This window comes from Eurosta solidaginis, chromosome 5 (genome assembly GCF_040869045.1).
Source record: "Eurosta solidaginis isolate ZX-2024a chromosome 5, ASM4086904v1, whole genome shotgun sequence".
NCBI lineage: Eukaryota > Metazoa > Arthropoda > Insecta > Diptera > Tephritidae > Eurosta > Eurosta solidaginis.
This window is the reverse complement of record NC_090323.1, coordinates 108,663,730-108,682,665: the sequence shown is the minus strand read 5'-3', so window position 1 is coordinate 108,682,665 and position 18,936 is coordinate 108,663,730. Positions and strand designations below refer to the sequence as shown.

General features: G+C 43.2%; 1 protein-coding gene across 6 annotated transcripts in view; it reads left to right on the top strand.

Moving 5' to 3' along the window:
- The first annotated feature begins 790 nt into the window (after positions 1-790).
- The window catches only part of Ltn1 (E3 ubiquitin-protein ligase listerin), a 1,386,601-nt gene continuing 1,368,455 nt past the window's right edge, over positions 791-18,936 (top strand). For all 6 annotated transcript variants that reach the window (XR_010953911.1, XM_067791508.1, XM_067791509.1 and 3 more), the window contains exon 1: positions 791-931. Coding sequence is in view for 5 of the 6 variants with exons in the window: in XM_067791508.1 (XP_067647609.1) it covers positions 887-931 (45 nt within the window). In the remaining variant the exon portion in view is untranslated. The remainder of the gene's footprint in view (positions 932-18,936) is intronic.

Genomic DNA, 18,936 nt, shown 5'->3' with positions numbered 1-18,936 from the left:
AAAAAAGAAATATACCGTTGGAATCAGCATAAAAGCCTCTATAAAGTCCGATTTTTTATTTTATTTCTTTTTTTTTGACAAATGTATATATACTGAACTTGTTCCAATTAAATATATTAATTTCAAATTATTCAGAGAATTACAAAAACAAAATACATTGATAGTGTATGTTTGTTTGCATTTATGTCGACGTGCCACCACCTTATAATGTTCTACCAAGATAAAAAGATATTGTTGTGGAGCTGGCAACACTATTCACAACCTTCATATGTTTTCGTTTGTTTAATTGCAACAACGAAAAAAGCGACAATAGTATCGACGGTTTTTCGCGAATAACTTTTAAACGAGATAGAAAATATAATTTCTGCTTTCGGATGCTGAATATGGACGAAAATACGCGTCTTTTGATACCGCTATCGACATGTGCAACCCGAATTTTAAGTACAGGATTTAAGTTGAAATTTTACTAAATTTTTAAATTAAAAAGCTTATATTTCATAAACTAAGAGTTTCCTAGAGTTGCGGATAATAATTTTGTGATTTTTAGGACCTCCGCCACCCCTCGAAAAAAAAAGTTGGAAAATCGTGGCACCTTACTCAAAATATTCCCCTAAAATTGCTTCGTTCTGCGTATAAACGTCACAATTGCTTACTTAAGCGAATGAAAGAAAGGAAAACAAGAGCTAAAGGAAAATGACGAAATAATTGCACATTAAAAACGGCTGAACTAATGTTTACATGCGCAATACGCAATCTTCTTATTCAATCATTAGAGCGACACTTGTAAACACCGGATTTGAACATAATTCAATCGATGTTTTAAAAACATCGATGTTTCTTTTGCATAACTATCCGTGGTTTGTTTTTGATAAATTTATTTACTGAAATGGATAATCAAGGAAAAGTGTTACGGGTTAAGAAAAAGGTTAAAGTGAGTAATATTCTGTTAGTCTTATTATTATTTGTGACGCTGCTTCGCTCTAATAGGTGCGAAGCATGAAGCGTTTTCACGCTGTTGATGTAGCAGTGTTTTTTTTTTTTTTGGGTTCAAAGTTCTTTGGCCGCCAGGATCAATTGAATCTCTAATAGGCCAGGTTGTATTCCAAATGTGTTGTGATTCCAAGAGTTTTGTGGTTCCAGGTTTGCGTTTTAGTTTTAAGGTTCCAGGTTATATTCGACTCGTGTGAGATTTTGTAGTTTATTAAAAAAAGTTTTTGTATGTACATACAAATGTGTTGAATGAAACGAAATGACATTTGGTAAATTGACGTTTGTTTAGCGAGAGCGTTTCATATGACATGTTGAAGTCATAATGACCGAGTAACCGACGTGCATTGGTTTATGCTTGGTGGATGGCATACAGGATTACAAACAAAATTTTGTTGTATCCTTTAAACAAAAAATTATAATATGCATATACGGTACAAAACATGTTATTACATGAAATTTATTAAGCATTGATAGCTAGTCAAGTTGATTAAAATTTAAAAGTGGCTTTTTGGAAAAAATATATGAGCTCAGTGATTTTGGCTAAATTGTTATCACATAGAATATCTTTAAAATTATGATGATTTTTAAAAAGATTGAAGGTGTCACGGGTGTTACTGAGAAGTCTACATACGAAAGTTTGATGAATGTAGTCATCAATGTGGCCGCATCTACATCTTTCGGATCTATTGGCACCAATTTTAAATAAATAGGACTTGTCATATGTGTGACCTGCCAAGATTCTGTTTAGTCTCTTCAGTTCCGTTGTCGGAAATTTTAATTTCCTGAACCAGCAGTGATTTTTCCTAGTTCTATGTATGTCTGCATATAAATTTGGATGTTCAATTGAAAATTCCAAAAATTCGTTGTACCAAGTGTCGTATATTTCATTTCGAATGAGTCTAAGACCCTCTTGTATGGTAAGTTTAACATCTTTGAAGATGTCAGTTTCGGTTGCTTTCTTGGCAATTGTATCGGCTCTCTCATTTCCTGGTATACCCATATGACTGGGTGTCCAGATTATGTGTACTTGATTGAAATTGTGATTTTGAATAGTACGAAAAATATTTTGAGCTATATAGTTGTTGGTTCGACGGTCTTTTAAAATGTGACAAACCGCTAGACTATCTGTGAAGATAGCTATACTTTCACTTTCGTTTGTAATGGCCAAATTAATGGCTTCCTTTATGGCTAATATTTCACCAAAGGCAGAAGAGGTTTTGAAGGGCAAACAAAAAGAGTGTTCGCTGTTGGTGTTTAAATAAAAGATACCACAACCAGTTTTGTTTTCGCTAAGAGAAGCATCTGTAAATATAATGTCGAAAGCTAAATTTTTGTAATTGTCAATTATTTCATGGTAGTTTGCAACAGCAATTTCATTTGTCATATTGGCTTTTTTTAAGTTTAAAATTTTGTCTCGGATGATGATATTGGGGTAAGGGAAAGAAAAATCCACCGTACCAAGACTGTCAAAAATCCATTTGAATTGGTTGTAAATTGTTGTGTAATTAGTGTTTAAATGAGAATACTCAGTTATAGAAGATCTTATTGGATCATTTGTAGTGAATATCGTAACCATTTCTTTTGCCATAAGCCACTTACATCTTCCTTGGGGTGGAAGTTCGTTTGCGATTGCATAAAGTAGGGGTACCGGCGTAGACGGAGTGAGACCTAAAGCTCTACGTAAGAATTTTTTTTGCAGTGATCGAACTTTGTTGTGTGAAGATTGAGCAGCATTTACACAGGTTGTGCTACAGTACTCAATTTTGGACCTTACTAAGGACTTATATAAATTTAAACCAGTTTGCGGATGAAGTCCTGATTTGATATTTGTTAGACATTTGAATAAGTTGATATTGGATTTTGATTTTTCCCTGACGTTTGAGAAATGTTCCTTAGCACTAAGGGATGAATTTATGTACCGCCCTAAGACTAATGTTACGGACTTGAGCTATATTGATGCCATTTACTTCAACTCTCAATTCTTTCTTACTGCTTTGGTTGATGTACATGGCTTTAGTTTTGTTTGGATTGAAACTGAGGTTAAGTAGATTGCATTTTTCCATTAGAATGTCCAATTTTGATTGAAGATTGAAATTTGCTTGAATGAAATTGTTTCCTGATGAGATTATAAACAAATCATCAGCAAACTGGTAAATATGTGTGTTGTCATCACTGAGATTGTGTAAGGAGGCTGTATATAAATTAAAAAGAAGAGGCGACAGACAGCTGCCTTGAGGAAGGCCATTAAAAACTTCAGCTTCGTCATTACCTAGCCTTAATTTCCTATATGATAAGAAATTACAAATCCATTCTATGTATGCTTCATTGATTTGCATGTCCAAGAGAATGTTTTTAAGAATATTTATATCTACACAGTTGTAAGCGTTACTGAAATCGACTGTACATAGAATGGAGTGAGCTTTATTACTTTTCAGGACTTTAAGTTGATGCAATATGTGATTTACACATGAGGTTGCCGATCTATTTTTCCTATAGGCAAACGTTGATAAAGGTAACTTGTTGTGTTTTTCTAAGAAGTTATATATTCTGTCTTTAATGCATGTATTTAATAATTTGAGAGGGACAGATATTAATGAGATCGGTCTAAAATTTTCGAAATTATTTAGGTCGTTCTCCTTTTTTGGGACTGGAACAATTTTTATTGTTCTCCAGCTGTCTGGTATTTTATTGGAAAGGAAAATGTCATTTAGTGCTGCTCGGAAATTATTTAAGGTAACATCAGGGAGTGAATTTATCATGCTGTAGGAAATTTTATCCGCTCCAGTAGCTGTGTCCTTTTTCTTTTTCTTGAGAGCATTTTGCAGATCATCGTATGTTATGATTAAGTTTGGGTCTGTGTCTGTGGCAATGTTAATTTCTAGTCTGGTAGATATTTGATGAACTTGATTTTGTAACATGATCAGGAAATTTAAGTTATTATCACTGTTCCATGCATTTTTACTATTGGAACTATAATCCCCCCTGATGGCTTTAACGAACTTCCACCCATTTTTATCAATACCGGAGTTCAGTTCTTTAATTTTATTATCAAAGTTGGCTTTTTTGGCTCGCTTGATTTCTTTTTTCCAACGTTTCCTCGCTTCTGTTAGAGCATGATAGTTTTCGGGATTTGGATATCGTTTGGCTTTTTTGAAAGCAACAATGAGAAACCTATAAAATTTTTCAGTATTGTAATCCCACCAGCTTTTTAGTACTTTTGAATCACTTTTTGTGACAGTAGCATTCTTAATTTCTTCCTGGAATTTGTTTTCAAACATTTCTAAATTTGATTCGCATTCAAGATTGCTTAAGTTTTTTAATAACTTTTTTTTGGACAAAAAGGTGGTAATGTTTGTTTTGATGTTGTTTATGTCAATAGTTATAGGATAGTGGTGACTACCCCCAATTCTGATTTTATCTACTGACCATTTGAAAGGGGCATTGAAATTGGAGAAAGCGAGATCAAGTACAGATCCACCTGGTGATCTGATATCTTTTTGGAACGTGTAGTCTCCATTATTAAGTATTTGGAAAGTAGATTCCTGAATCAAATTGAAGAGATGCTTTCCTTTGCTGGAGCTTAATGTGTCACCCCAGTTGCTATGCCTGGCATTAAAATCTCCAATGAATAGAGTATTTGGAAGCGAGTCAAGAAAATTTAGAGTTCTTTGGATTTCAATGCTGAATTCGGAGGTATTTACGCTCGGTGGAAGGTATGCTGTGCATACAGTTAGGTTTGGTTTAAGATTTGTTGTTTGTATAACTAAAATGTCAAAGTTGGTAGCAAAATTTATTTTTTTGAATTTTATGGTATTTTTGAGGGCTATTGCGACACCCCCATAACCATCTTCTCTATATTTTTTGATTAAATTGAAACCTATAAGTTTTCTATGAGTACTAACTCTAGTTAAAAAAATTTCATTAAAGCAAGCTATATCAAAGTTATATTTAGATAAATAAAATTCAATGGCATCTAAATTTGCTTTAAATGATTGGCAGTTTAGTTGTAAAATTAACATTAAGGTTTTTTGGAATGTGACAAGGTATTAATTTTTTCCTCGTCCAATTTTATCATTAGTCTGTCATATTTGGATTTAACTTGGAAAAAACCTTCCAAGACTTCCTTGTTATTAATTTGGAGGGATATTGTTTGTGTGACTTTCATGAGATCAGTCATGACTTTTTCAAATTCTTTTACAATACCTTTTTGGTATTCATCGGTTTCAAATGCAGGTTTAGTTGATAGTTTCTTTTCTCGTTTTTCAGTAGATTTTGGGGTTATTTGTCTCCTGACAGCTATTTCGTCACCTTTGCTGGCTATTTCGCTATATAACTTTCTTGTTAAGCGTTTGTTTACTACTACTTCCCTGTCATGAAAATCATCAGAATTGTGTGGAATTGTTGGAAAATGTGTTTCCTCATCCAAATCAAATATGTCGAACCTGTTTTTGGTAGGGAAATACGTATTTAAAACTTCCTTCCTGCTGAGACTCTTGACCGTCTTGATACGGTTTATTGTAATTTCCCTCTCCCACATTGCACATTTGTTTTTTTCTTTGGCACTGTGGCCAGTTTTACCGCATAGAATGCAAATGTTACTTTGGCAATTTGCGTTTTTGCATTCATTACTGCCGCAGTTTATGCATCTTTCCTTGGCTTTGCATCCTAACATGGTGTGGCCAATACGACCACATTTTGAACATTGCCGTAAGGGCGGGATGTAGTAATCTACATCAAGTTTAGTATATTCGAAGAAAATTGATGTTGGCAGTTCTCTTCCAGTAAACCCAATTTTTATTGAATTTAATGGAGTTTGTTCACCAGTTGTGGGATCTTTTCTGATAAATCTGCGTACAGACACTATTGGTACACTCGACTCAGCTTCTTTTAAAATATCTTGTTCCGAGTAGCATGTGGGAACACCTCTAACTACCCCATATATTTCTAAGGCTGTTCTGGGAACAAATTGCCTTAATCCTCTTTTGGTTAGGCGTTCGTCCATTATGAAGGAGTTTGCCGAATAGGTATTCTTGAAAATTACTTTATAGAGCGTTCTTCCTAAGGCCTTGACATGATCAATGTCACGAAAACGTAAGTCTTTTATTTGGCTACATAAAGTAAGCCCAGTTGTAAATTTTTCGTTTTTTAAGCTGGGGCATTGGGAGCTATCTACTAATACAAAAATTTCACCAGTAAATCTGGGAGGATATAAAATTTTTATTGAGTCATGGTTGTTGTTTTTTGGTACATCACTGTGCTGTTGTGTGTTGGCAACACTGCTTTCTGCAGTAGTTTTGTCATTTGTTATGTCCGTTGCTTTTTGTGTTAATGTTTCGTTTGTCTTTGTTCCTGTAGCTAACGGAGTCTGAGAAGACGCAACAGAATCCCCGTTACCTACATTTTTTTCTTTTATTCTGACGATGCCGTTATTCGACATTTCAAAGAATCTCGTGACATTTTCATCGTTTAAAATTTTAGGCTTTTTTGTAGGCCCACGTTCGCCATCTTTACTTAAAGACGATGAAGATGCCATTTTGGTGTTTCTTTTACGTGTCCCAACGGACACTCTATCTTTAAATTTACCCAGGAGTGAGCTTTGGAGCTGCACTCTAGGGTTGAAATTTATCTTTTCTAGAATTTAACAATTTAGCCACTTCACTTACCCAGAGTTTTTATTATGCTTGTCCGCGTTTAAAAATTGACCTTTTAGTTTGAAGCACTAACGCGTAGTTTATTTATAAAACATATTAAAGCACTTTCGTGCATATAAACGCACTACATACGTTTTCACGACTTTATTTTATCTATTTTGTCTCAATTTGCGACACATAAAACAATTGCGAATACAAAAACAATAAAATTTATCACTTAGTGTGCAGAGAGGAACTGTACTTCACAATTTATAAGTTTCACTTTAAAATTTAGTTAACACATCCACACTCGCTAAAGGTTGCACTCGGAATGGATGTAGCAGTGTGCGGCTCCACAAATTGTCTTCAATATTCTCTACCGAATTCCAGGGAAGCTTACAGTTTCAACAGGGTGGACCAGAGAATATATGGTTATTGTCATGGGATACGTTGCAAGCATACCATGATATACTGTAGTACATACATTATCTATATATACATTAGGGGGACTCATGTAACCGTATAAATTAGGGCTACCAGGTTCCCATGTGGCAAAACCGGGACACTTTGAAAATTCAAGAAATATACAACCCCCTCCCCACCCCACAAAAAAAAGGGTAATAGTCTAGTTGATTGGTCGACTGCTAATACGCTACCAAAAATATCGAGAGAGTTGTCAAACGACGCGTCTTGATATCAGTATTAATAATCCGAAGGCGGAAAATAAAAATTTTAACGCGTACAAAAGATATTAACATAAAACCGAAAAAAGACCGGCGGGTACCTCCGAAACCCGGGGTCGGATCCATGGAATTTTTGCGCAGAACACCTTTCTGCGTTGGGGGCCTTCGGCCGCGCTTATAAAAAATAACCCTGGGCTACGCCATGCCAAGTCCGGGCGTGTGGTATAACCGTGGCTACCGCCACGGTGATGCACAAATTTTTTTGGTTGTTGTTGTTGTTGTTGTAGCAATGCTCGCCCCACCTAATAGCCGCGACCGATCACAAATTGTCATCAATATCCTCTAACGGGAGTCCAAGGAAACTTGCCGTTTCAACAGGGGTGGACCATAAGGAAAGCGGTGTTAGAGGCGTTGGTTCCACATTACAATTAAAGAGATGGTTGGTGTCATGTGGGGACACATTGCAAGCGGGGCATACATTTTGTATGTCGGGGTTGATTCTGGATGTAAGAGTTTAACCTGTTACAGTATCCAGAACGAAGTTGAGCAAGAGTGAGACGCGTTTCCCTGGGGAGTATGCGTTCCTCTTCCGCGAGTTTTGGATAATTTTTGTTAAGCACTGGATTCACCGGGCAATTCCCGACATAAAGGTCCGACGCCTGTCTATGGAGTTCACCAAGGACCTGCTTGTGTTTTTCCGCTTCATACGGTTGGGTTCTCAGGTGCCGTATTTGCTCAAAATGCTTACGGAGATGACTCCTCAGGCCCCTAGGCGGTGCTGGTTCGTCAATCAGATGTCTGTTGGGATGCCCAGGTTTCTGGGTATTCAACAGAAACTGTTTGGTCAGCATCTCATTTCTCTCCCTGATGGGGAGTATTCTCGCCTCATTATGCAGATGGTGTTCTGGGGACATAAGAAGACAGCCCGTGGCGATTCTGAGAGCAGTATTTTGGCAGGCCTGTAGTTTCTTCCAGTGGGTGATTTTTAGGCTTGGCGACCATATGGGTGACGCGTAGCACGTAATCGGCTGGCTAATTGCTTTATATGTAGTCATGAGCGTTTCTTTATCTTTTCCCCAAGTACTGCCAGCGAGGGATTTGAGGAATTTGTTACGGCTCTGAATTCTCGGAACAATTGCGGCTGCGTGCTCACCAAAATGTAGATCCTGATCAAACGTCACACCCAAGATTTTGGGGTGTAGGACAGTCGGTAGCGTAGTGCCATCGACGTGGATGTTTAATATGGTCGACATTTAGGGCGTCCATGTTGTAAATAAGGTCGCGGAAGATTTGGTCGGTGACAATGCCAGGTTTCGCGAGGCGAAAAAACTGGAGAGATCAGGGAGATAGCCGTTTATTTTATTGCATAGCTCATCGATCTCTGGGCCTGGGCCTGTGGCCATTATTGTGCAGTCATCGGCGTAGGAAACGATTGTGACTCCTTCCGGTGGTGAAGGTAGCTTAGATATGTAGAAATTAAACAAAAGTGGGGATAGGACACCACCCTGTGGCACCCCTTGTTTAATTCTCCTTGGTTTTGATGTTTCGTTTCTGAATTGCACCGATGCCTGCCGACCACCCAGATAATTTTCGGTCCACCTTTTAAGACATGGGGGAAGGGTAGACCCTTCCAGGTCTTGCAGTAATGAGCCATGGTTGACCGTATCAAAGGCTTTTGATAGGTCTATCGCTACGAGTACTGTTCTATGGTGGGGGTATTGATTCAAACCGCAATTTATCTGGGTGCTAATGACATTTAGCGCGGAGGTAGTGCTATAGAGTTTTCTGAAGCCATGCTGATTAGGGGCTAGCTGCAAATGTGCTTGGAAATAAGGGAGCAAAATGGCTTCAAGCGTCTTTGCCACTGGCGATAGGAGAGATATCGGACGATATGACTCACCTACGTTAGCTGGTTTCACAGGCTTTAGTAGACTACCTTGGCCATTTTCCATTTCTCGGGTATGGCAAAGGTGGAGAGAGACAGGTTGAAGACATGCGCTAAATATTTGAAATCCTCTTTCCCTAGGTTTTTAAGCATCGGCATGGCTATGCCGTCTGGGCCCACTGCTTTGGATGGTTTAGCGCGACCAATGGCATCCTCAACCTCTCTAGCGGTGATGGTGATTGGTGACGCGCTGAATTTGTGTTTATGTGCGTGTCTCTCCGTCTATCTTTGTCGACCGTAGGATGCATTATATATTGTCGGCAGAAAGCGCTCGCGCATTTTTCCGCATCCGACAGCAGGCCACCGTGGTGTGATGGTAGCCTGCTTCGCCTATCACACCGTATGCCCTGGGTTCAACTCCCGCGCAAAGCAACATCAAAATTTTAGAAATAAGATTTTTCAATTAGAAGAAAATTTTTCTAAGCGGGGTCGCCGCTCGGCAGTGTCTGGCAAGCGCTCCGATTGTATTTCTGCCATGAAAAGCTCTCAGTGAAAACTCATCTGCCTTGCAGATGCCGTTCGGAGTCGGCATAAAACATGTAGGTCCCGTCCGGCCAATTTGTAGGGAAAAATCAAGACGAGCACGACGCAAATTGGAAGAGAAGCTCGGCCTTAGATCTCTTCGGAGGTTATCGCGCCTTACATTTATTTTATTTTTTTTTTTTTTAAGTTTACCTACACCGGTAGAGAGGTTACAACCTCTTAGGTGCTCTTCCCATTTCGCCCGCTTGTGTTCGTCCACAAGCAATCTGATGCGTTGGTTTATATCCCTTATTTGGGGGTCGCCTGGATCAAGCTGTCTTATAAGGTCGCGTTCCCTCGCTAAGTTCGCGGCCTCCGCCGGGAAGTGGGGCCGGATTTCGGGAATTCTCCCGGAGGGAATGAAATGTGCCGAGGCGGATTCAATGACCTTACGGAAGGCACGCTCCCCTTGGCGGGCATCAGTCGGGATAGGGAGGGCAGCAAAGCTGCTGTCTGTTGCAGATTTATATTCTTCCCACTTTCCTTTTTTGAAGTTTATGAAAGTGCGTTTTTCGGTGACGATGAAGTCGGCGGTACGCTCGAACGAAATAAGTATGGGCAGGTGGTCGGATGCCAATGTTACCATCGGCTGCCAGTTGACGCAGTTTACGAGTTCTGCGCTCACGATTGAGATATCTGGCGAGCTATGACAGCTTCCTACCATACGCGTGGGGGCGTCTCCGTTTATTGTGCAGAACGTCGTTTCTTCTATTTGATCCGCCAACATCTCACCCCTACTGTCCGCCCGCAAGTTTGAATGCCATAGGTCGTGATGGGCATTGAAATCGCCTAAGATGATGCGATTGTTGCCAGTGAGTAAGGCCTCGATTTTAGGGCGGTATCCACTGGGGCAACAGGTGACAGGAGGGATGTAGATGTTGATGATTTCTAGATTTGCATCGCCTGACCGGACAGATAGGCCTTGACGTTCTAAGACATTGTCCCTGCGGTCGATGCCAGGATCAAATATATGATATTGCACAGAGTGGTGTATAATAAACGCGAGGCCGCCTCCATTTCCGCTCTCGCGGTCCTTCCTGTGGACAATTTACCCAGAGCAGGTCTGCAATGCAGATCTTGCTGTGAGTTTAGTCTCTTGAATCGCAGCAATGCGGATGTTGTGCCTTCATGAAATCGACTATCTCCGTAATCTTCCCAGTTAGTCCATTACAGTTTAACTGCAGAATTCTGAAGTGCATGAGGGGTGACGCCGCCACTCTAGGGGTAAGTGACAGGTGACTACGCCTAGGTTGTGGAAGGCCAGGACGCAATTGCTGTTGTGGCCTTGGCACTGGGCGCCCTTGGGCAAGCATTGGGGTACCCGGATGATTTGGGTTTGCGACCCGGCAACATGGCGCGATGAAACCCGCCTAGGGGTTGCCGTCGCGGAGACCAGAACATCTAGGAAAGTGGCACCACCCAAGGCAGGAGCTGCATTGAGCGGATGTCGAAAACCTATATATTCTGTGCTGGCAGACGGTGCAAACGGAGGTAGGGACTAAGAGTCTGTTTCCCTGACCTGCACGATTGCTGCCAGAAAAGAGGGGGGAGAAGAAGACGAAGGCAGGGGCTGATGCTCAGCATTGCTACCAGCTCTACTACGAAGGTAGTAGTTATGAGTGGTATCAGCTGTTTGAGTTGTTTGCGCCGTGGGGCGCCAAATTGAAATTGATGAAATTTGGGCCAAAATTTTCGAGTGACGTATCAAAAGACGCGTATTGGCGTCTAGATCAAGAATCCGAAAGCGGAAGTTAACTTTTTTTACCCGTTCAAAAGATATTAACGAAAAACCGAAAAAAGACCCGCGGTCCCTCCGAAACCGGGGGTGGGATCCATAGTATTTTTGCGCAGAACACCTTTCTGCGTTGGCGGCCTTTGGCCGCGCTTATAAAAAATAACCCTGGGCTACGCCATGCCAAGTCCGGGTGTGTGGTATAACCGTGGCTACCGCCACGGTGATGCACAATTTCTTTTGTGGGTACGAACACAACAACAACCACATGAAAATCGCCAATTTCAACTGCAAATATCTCCGGACAGAGATAACATTTTTCTTTTCCGCCTTCGGACTATTGTTCTCGAGATTAATACGCGTCTTTTGATACCTCACTCGAAAATCTTAGCCCAACTTTAGGGTGGGTACCGTAAACTGCACTACTACCATTTTTTTGTGGGTACAAACACAACAACAACCACATGGCAATCGCCAACTTCAACTGCAAATATCTCCGGACAGAGATAAAATTTTTCTTTTCCGCCTTCGGATTATTGTTCTCGAGATTAATACGCGTCTTTTGATACCTCACTCGATATTGTTGGTAGCGTATTAGCAGTCGACCCCTCAACTAGACTATTACCAAAAAAAGAAACGGTAATAGTGCAGTTTACGGTACCCACCCAAATTTGGGCCAAAATTTTCGAGTGAGGTATCAAAAGACGCGTATTCACGTCTAGATCAAGAATCCGAAAGCGGAAGTTAAATTTTTTTACCCGTTCAAAAGATATTAACGAAAAACCGAAAAAAGACCCGCGGGTCCCTCCGAAATCGGGGGTGGGATCCATAGTATTTTTGTGCAGAACACCTTTCTGCATTGGCGGCCTTCGGCCGCGGTTATAAAAAATAACCGTGGGCTACGCCTGCCAAGTCCGGGTGAGTGGTATAACCATGGCTACCGCCACGGTGACGCACAATTTTTTTTGTGGGTATAATCACAACAGCAACCACATTAAAATGGCCACTTCAACTGCAAATATCTCCGGACAGAGATACAATTTTTCTTTTCCGCCTTCGGATTATTGTTCTCAAGATTAATACGCGTCTTTTGATACCTCACTCGAAAATCTTGGCCCAAATTTCGGTGGGTACCATAAACTGCGCTACTACCAAAAAAACATTAAACTGTTTTTTTATTTACGCACTAAGTATTATTTTTTATTTACACAGCACAAACATAAAACCATAAACAAATGATATACCTTCCAGGTACTCTAAAACAGCTAATCACAACTACTATTCAAAATAAATACTTCTATAGTAAAAAAATAAATAAATGTAAGGCGCGATAACCTCCGAAGAGATTTTAGGCCGAGCTTCTTCCAATTTGCGCCGTGCTCCTTTTAATTTATCCTACAAATTGGCGGGACGGGACCTACATGTTTTATGCCGACTCCGAACGGCATCTGCAAGGCAGGTGAGTTTTCACTTAGAGCTTGTCATCGCAGACCTGCTCTGGGTATAATGTCCACAGGAAAGACCGCGAGAGCGGAAATGGAGGCGGTCTCGCGTTTATCATACACCACTCTGTGCAATATTATATATTTGATCCTGGCATCGACCGCAGGGACAATGTCTTAGAACGTCAAGGCCTATCTGTCCGGTCAGGCGATGCAAACCTAGAAATCATCAACATCTACATCCCTCCTGCCACCTGTTGCCCCAGTGGATACCGCCCTAATATCAGGGCCTTACTCACTGGCAACAATCGCATTATCTTAGGCGATTTCAATGCCCATGTTGTTGTTGTTGTTGTAGCAATGCTCGCCCCACCTAATAGCCGCGACCGATCACAAATTGTCATCAATATCCTCTAACGGGAGTCCAAGGAAACTTGCCGTTTCAACAGGGGTGGACCATAAGGAAAGGGGTGTTGGAGGCGTTGGTTCCACATTACAATTAAAGAGATGGTTGGTGTCATGTGGGGACACATTGCAAGCAGGGCATACATTTTGTATGTCGGGGTTGATTCTGGATAGGTAAGAGTTTAACCTGTTACAGTATCCAGAACGAAGTTGAGCAAGAGTGACACGCGTTTCCCTGGGGAGTATGCGTTCCTCTTCTGCGAGTTCTGGATATTTTTCTTCAAGCACTGGATTCACCGGGCAATTCCAGACATAAAGGTCCGACGCCTGTCTATGGAGTTCACCAAGGACCTGCTTGTGTTTTTCCGCTTCATACGGTTGGGTTCTCAGGTGCCGTATTTCCTCAAAATGCTTACGGAGATGACTCCTCAGGCCCCTAGGCGGTGCTGGTTCGTCAATCAGATGTCTGTTGGGATGCCCAGGTTTCTGGGTATTCAACAGAAACTGTTTGGTCAGCATCTCATTTCTCTCCCTGATGGGGAGTATTCTCGCCTCATTATGCAGATGGTGTTCTGGGGACATAAGAAGACAGCCCGTGGCGATTCTGAGAGCAGTATTTTGGCAGGCCTGTAGTTTCTTCCAGTGGGTGGTTTTTAGGCTTGGCGACCATATGGGTGACGCGTAGCACGTAATCGGCTGGCTAATTGCTTTGTATGTGGTCAAGAGCGTTTCTTTATCTTTTCCCCAGGTACTGCCAGCAAGGGATTTGAGGATTTTATTACGGCTCTGAATTCTTGGAACAATTCCGGTTGCGTGCGCACCAAAATGTAGATCCTGATCAAACGTCACACCCAAGATTTTGGGGTGTAGGACAGTCGGTAGCGTAGTGCCATCGACGTGGATGTTCAATATGGTCGACATTTGGGGCGTCCATGTTGTAAATAAGGTCGCGGAAGATTTAGTCGGTGACAATGCCAGGTTTCGCGAGGCGAAAAAACTGGAGAGATCAGGGAGATACCCGTTTATTTTATTGCATAGCTCATCGATCTTTGGGCCTGGGCCTGTGGCCATTATTGTGCAGTCATCGGCGTAGGAAACGATTGTGACTCCTTCCGGTGGTGAAGGTAGCTTAGATATGTAGAAATTAAACAAAAGCGGGGATAGGACACCACCCTGGGGCACCCCTTGTTTAATTCTCCTTTGTTTTGATGTTTCGTTTCTGAATTGCACCGATGCCTGCCGACCACCCAGATAATTTGCGGTCCACCTTTTAAGACATGGGGGAAGAGTGGACCCTTCCAGGTCTTGCAGTAACGAGCCATGGTTGACCGTATCAAAAGCTTTTGATAGGTCTAACGCTACGAGTACTGTTCTATGGTGGGGATATTGATTCAAACCGCAATTTATCTGGGTGCTAATGACATTTAGCGCGGAGGTAGTGCTATGGAGTTTTCTGAAGCCATGCTGATGAGGGGCTAGCTGCAAATGTGCATGGAAATAAGGGAGCAAAATGGCTTCAAGCGTCTTTGCCACTGGCGATAGGAGAGATATCGGACGATATGACTCACCTGCGTTAGCTGGTTTCCCAGGCTTTAGTAGCGGGACCACCTTGGCCATTTTCCATTTCTCGGGTATGACAAAGGTGGAAAGAGACAGGTTGAAGACATGCGCTAAATATTTGAAACCCTCTTTCCCTAGGTTTTTAAGCATCGGCATGGCTATGCCGTCTGGGCCCACTGCTTTGGATGGTTTAGCGCGACCAATGGCGTCCTCAACCTCTCTAGCGGTGATGGTAATTGGTGACGCGCTGAGTTTGTGTTTATGTGCGTGTCTATTGGCTCTCCGTCTATCTTTGTCGACCGTAGGATGCATTATATATTGTCGGCAGAAAGCGCTCGCGCATTTTTTCGCATCCGACAGCACCTTATCGCCAAAGGCGATGGAAACTTTGTCTTTGTGCTTAGTCGGATTCGATAGGGACTTTACGGTGGACCAAAGTTTACCTACTCCGGTAGAGAGGTTACAACCTCTTAGGTGCTCTTCCCATTTCGCCCGCTTGTGTTCGTCCACAAGCAATCTGATGCGTTGGTTTATATCCCTTATTTGGGGGTCGCCTGGATCAAGCTGTCTTATAAGGTCACGTTCCCTCGCTAAGCTCGCGGCCTCCGCCGGGAAGTGGGGCCGGATTTCGGGAATTCTCCCGGCGGGAATGAAATGTGCCGAGGCGGATTCAATGAATTTACGGAAGGCACGCTCCCCTTGGCGGGCATCAGTCGGGATAGGGAGGGCAGCAAAGCTGCTGTCTGTTGCAGATTTATATTCTTCCCACTTTCCTTTTTTGAAGTTTATGAAAGTGCGTTTTTCGGTGACGATGAAGTCGGCGGTACGCTCGAACGAAATAAGTATGGGCAGGTGGTCGGATGCCAATGTTACCATCGGCTGCCAGTTGACGCAGTTTACGAGTTCTGCGCTCACGATTGAGATATCTGGCGAGCTATGACAGCTTCCTACCATACGTGTGGGGGCGTCTCCGTTTATTGTGCAGAACGTCGTTTCGTCTATTTGATCCGCCAACATCTCACCCCTACTGTCCGCCCGCAAGTTTGAATGCCATAGGTCGTGATGGGCATTGAAATCGCCTAAGATAATGCGATTGTTGCCAGTGAGTAAGGCCTCGATATTAGGGCGGTATCCACTGGGGCAACAGGTGACAGGAGGGATGTAGATGTTGATGATTTCTAGATTTGCATCGCCTGACCGGACAGATAGGCCTTGACGTTCTAAGACATTGTCACTGCGGTCGATGCCAGGATCAAATATATGATATTGCACAGAGTGGTGTATAATAAACGCGAGGCCGCCTCCATTTCCTCGCGGTCTTTCCTGTGGACATTATAACCAGAGCAGGTCTGCAATGCAGATCTTGCTGTGAGTTTAGTCTCTTGAATCGCAGCAATGCGGATGTTGTGCCGCTTCATGAAATCGACTATCTCCGTAATCTTCCCAGTTAGTCCATTACAGTTGAACTGCAGAATTCTGAAGTGCATGAGGGGTGACGCCGCCACTCTAGGGGTAAGTGAGGGGTGACTACGCCTAGGTTGTGGAAGGCCAGGACGCAATTGCTGTTGTGGCCTTGGGACTGGGCGCCCTTGGGCAAGCATTGGGGTACCCGGATGATTTGGGTTTGCGACCTGGCAACGTGGCGCGATGAAACCCGTCGGGGGGTTGCCGTCGCGGAGACCAGAACATCTAGGAAAGTGGCACCACCCAAGGCAGGAGCTGCATTGAGCGGATGTCGCAAACCTATATATTCTGTGCTGGCAGACGGTGCAAACGGAGGCAGGGACTAAGAGTCTGTTTCCCTGACCTGCACGATTGCTGCCAGAAAAGAGGGGGGGGGGGGGGGGGGGTGAGAAGAAGACGGGGGCAGGGGCTGATGCTCAGCATTGCTACCAGCTCTACTACGAAGGTAGTAGTTATGAGTGGTATCAGCTGTTTGAGTTGTTGGCGCCGTGGGGCGCGAGCAGCAGCAGGTACTTGTTGTGGCTTGCTGAGCAGCGAAGCTGCTGGAAGGTAGTGGGGATACGCTTAGGCGTAGACTACGGGACGCCCTTGGGCGTGAGCAGCAAGGAGCCACAAAAGATTTATAAAAGTTACGTGGACGTTGGGTTTTGGGATCAAGCCCAGAACAACCTGTCCGATGCAACCATCCCTTGCACGAGACACACTGAACAGAGTATGACCGTCCTAAAAAGATTCTTTTCTGGCAAATGCAGCAAAACCATTTCTCAGGACCGGGGTCAGGAGACGGACCCGGATTGGGTTCGATACCTTCCCGGAGTAAGAGAATATGTAGCAGTCCTGCTGCAAGGAGCTGCTGGGAGGATGACAATTTGTGAGAGGGACGAAACAAATTAAATGGGGTCACACTGAAATGACAGTCCTTGGTCGGGAAAAATCCCGAGTCGCTCCGGTACATAGAACCGACTGCCTTGGGAAGCGTCCCATCATGATCTATGGCATTCAAACTTGCGGGCGGACAGTAGGGGTGAGATGTTGGCGGATCAAATAGAAGAAACGACGTTCTGCACAATAAACGGAGACGCCCCCACACGTATGGTAGAAAGTTGTCACAGCTCGCCAGATATCTCAATCGTGAGCGCGGAACTCGTAAACTGCGTCAACTGGCAGCCGATGGTGACATTGGCATCCGACCACCTGCCCATACTTATTTCGCTTGAGCGTACCGACGACTTCATCGTCACTGAAACACGCACTTTCATAAACTTCAAAAAAGGAAAGTGGGAAGAATATAAATCCTTTACAGACAGCCGCTTTGCTGCCCTCCCTATCCCGACTGATGCCCGCCAAGGGGAGCGTGCCTTCCGTAAGGTCATTGAATCCGCCTCGGCACATTTCATTCCCGCCGGGAGAATTCCCGAAATCCGGCCCCAATTCCTGGCGGAGGCCGCAAAATTAGCGAGAGAACGTGACCTTATAAGACAGCTTGATCCAGGCGACCCCCAAATAAGGGATATAAACGAACTCATCAGATTGCTTGTGGATGAGCACAATCGGGCGAAATGGGAGGATCACCTAAGAGGTTGTAACCTCTCTACCGGTGTGGGTAAACTTTGGTCCACCGTAAAGTCCCTATCGAATCCGACTAAGCAAAAAGACAAAGTTTCCATCGCCTTTGGCGACAAAGTGCTGTCGGACGCGAACAAATGCGCGAGCGTTTTCTGCCGACAATATATAATGCATCCTATGGTCGACAAAGATAGACGGAGAGCCAATAGACACGCACATAAACACAAATTCAGCGCGTCACCAATCACCATCACCGCTAAAGAGGTTGAGGACGCCATTGGTCGTGCTAAACCATCCAAAGCAGTGGGCCCAGATGGCATAGCCATGCCGATGCTTAAAAGCCTAGGGAAAGAGGGTTTCAAATATTTAGCGCATGTCTTCAACCTGTCTCTTTCCACCTTTGTCATACCTGAGAAATGGAAAATGGCCAAGGTGGTCCCGCTACTAAAGCCTGGGAAACCAGCTAACATAGGTGAGTCGTATCGTCCGATATCTCTCCTATCGCCAGTGGCAAACGAAAAACCGAAAAAAGACCCGCGGGTCCCTCCGAAATCGGGGGTGGGATCCATAGTATTTTTGTGCAGAACACCTTTCTGCATTGGCGGCCTTCGGCCGCGGTTATAAAAAATAACCGTGGGCTACGCCTGCCAAGTCCGGGTGAGTGGTATAACCATGGCTACCGCCACGGTGATGCACAATTTTTTTTGTGGGTATAATCACAACAACAACCACATTCAACTGCAAATATCTCCGGACAGAGTACAAATTTTTCTTTTCCGCCTTCGGATTATTGTTCTCGAGATTAATACGCGTCTTTTGATACCTCACTCGATATTGTTGGTAGCGTATTAGCAGTCGACCCCTCAACTAGACTATTACCAAAAAAAGAAACGGTAATAGTGCAGTTTACGGTACCCACCCAAATTTGGGCCAAAATTTTCGAGTGAGGTATCAAAAGACGCGTATTCACGTCTAGATCAAGAATCCGAAAAAATAA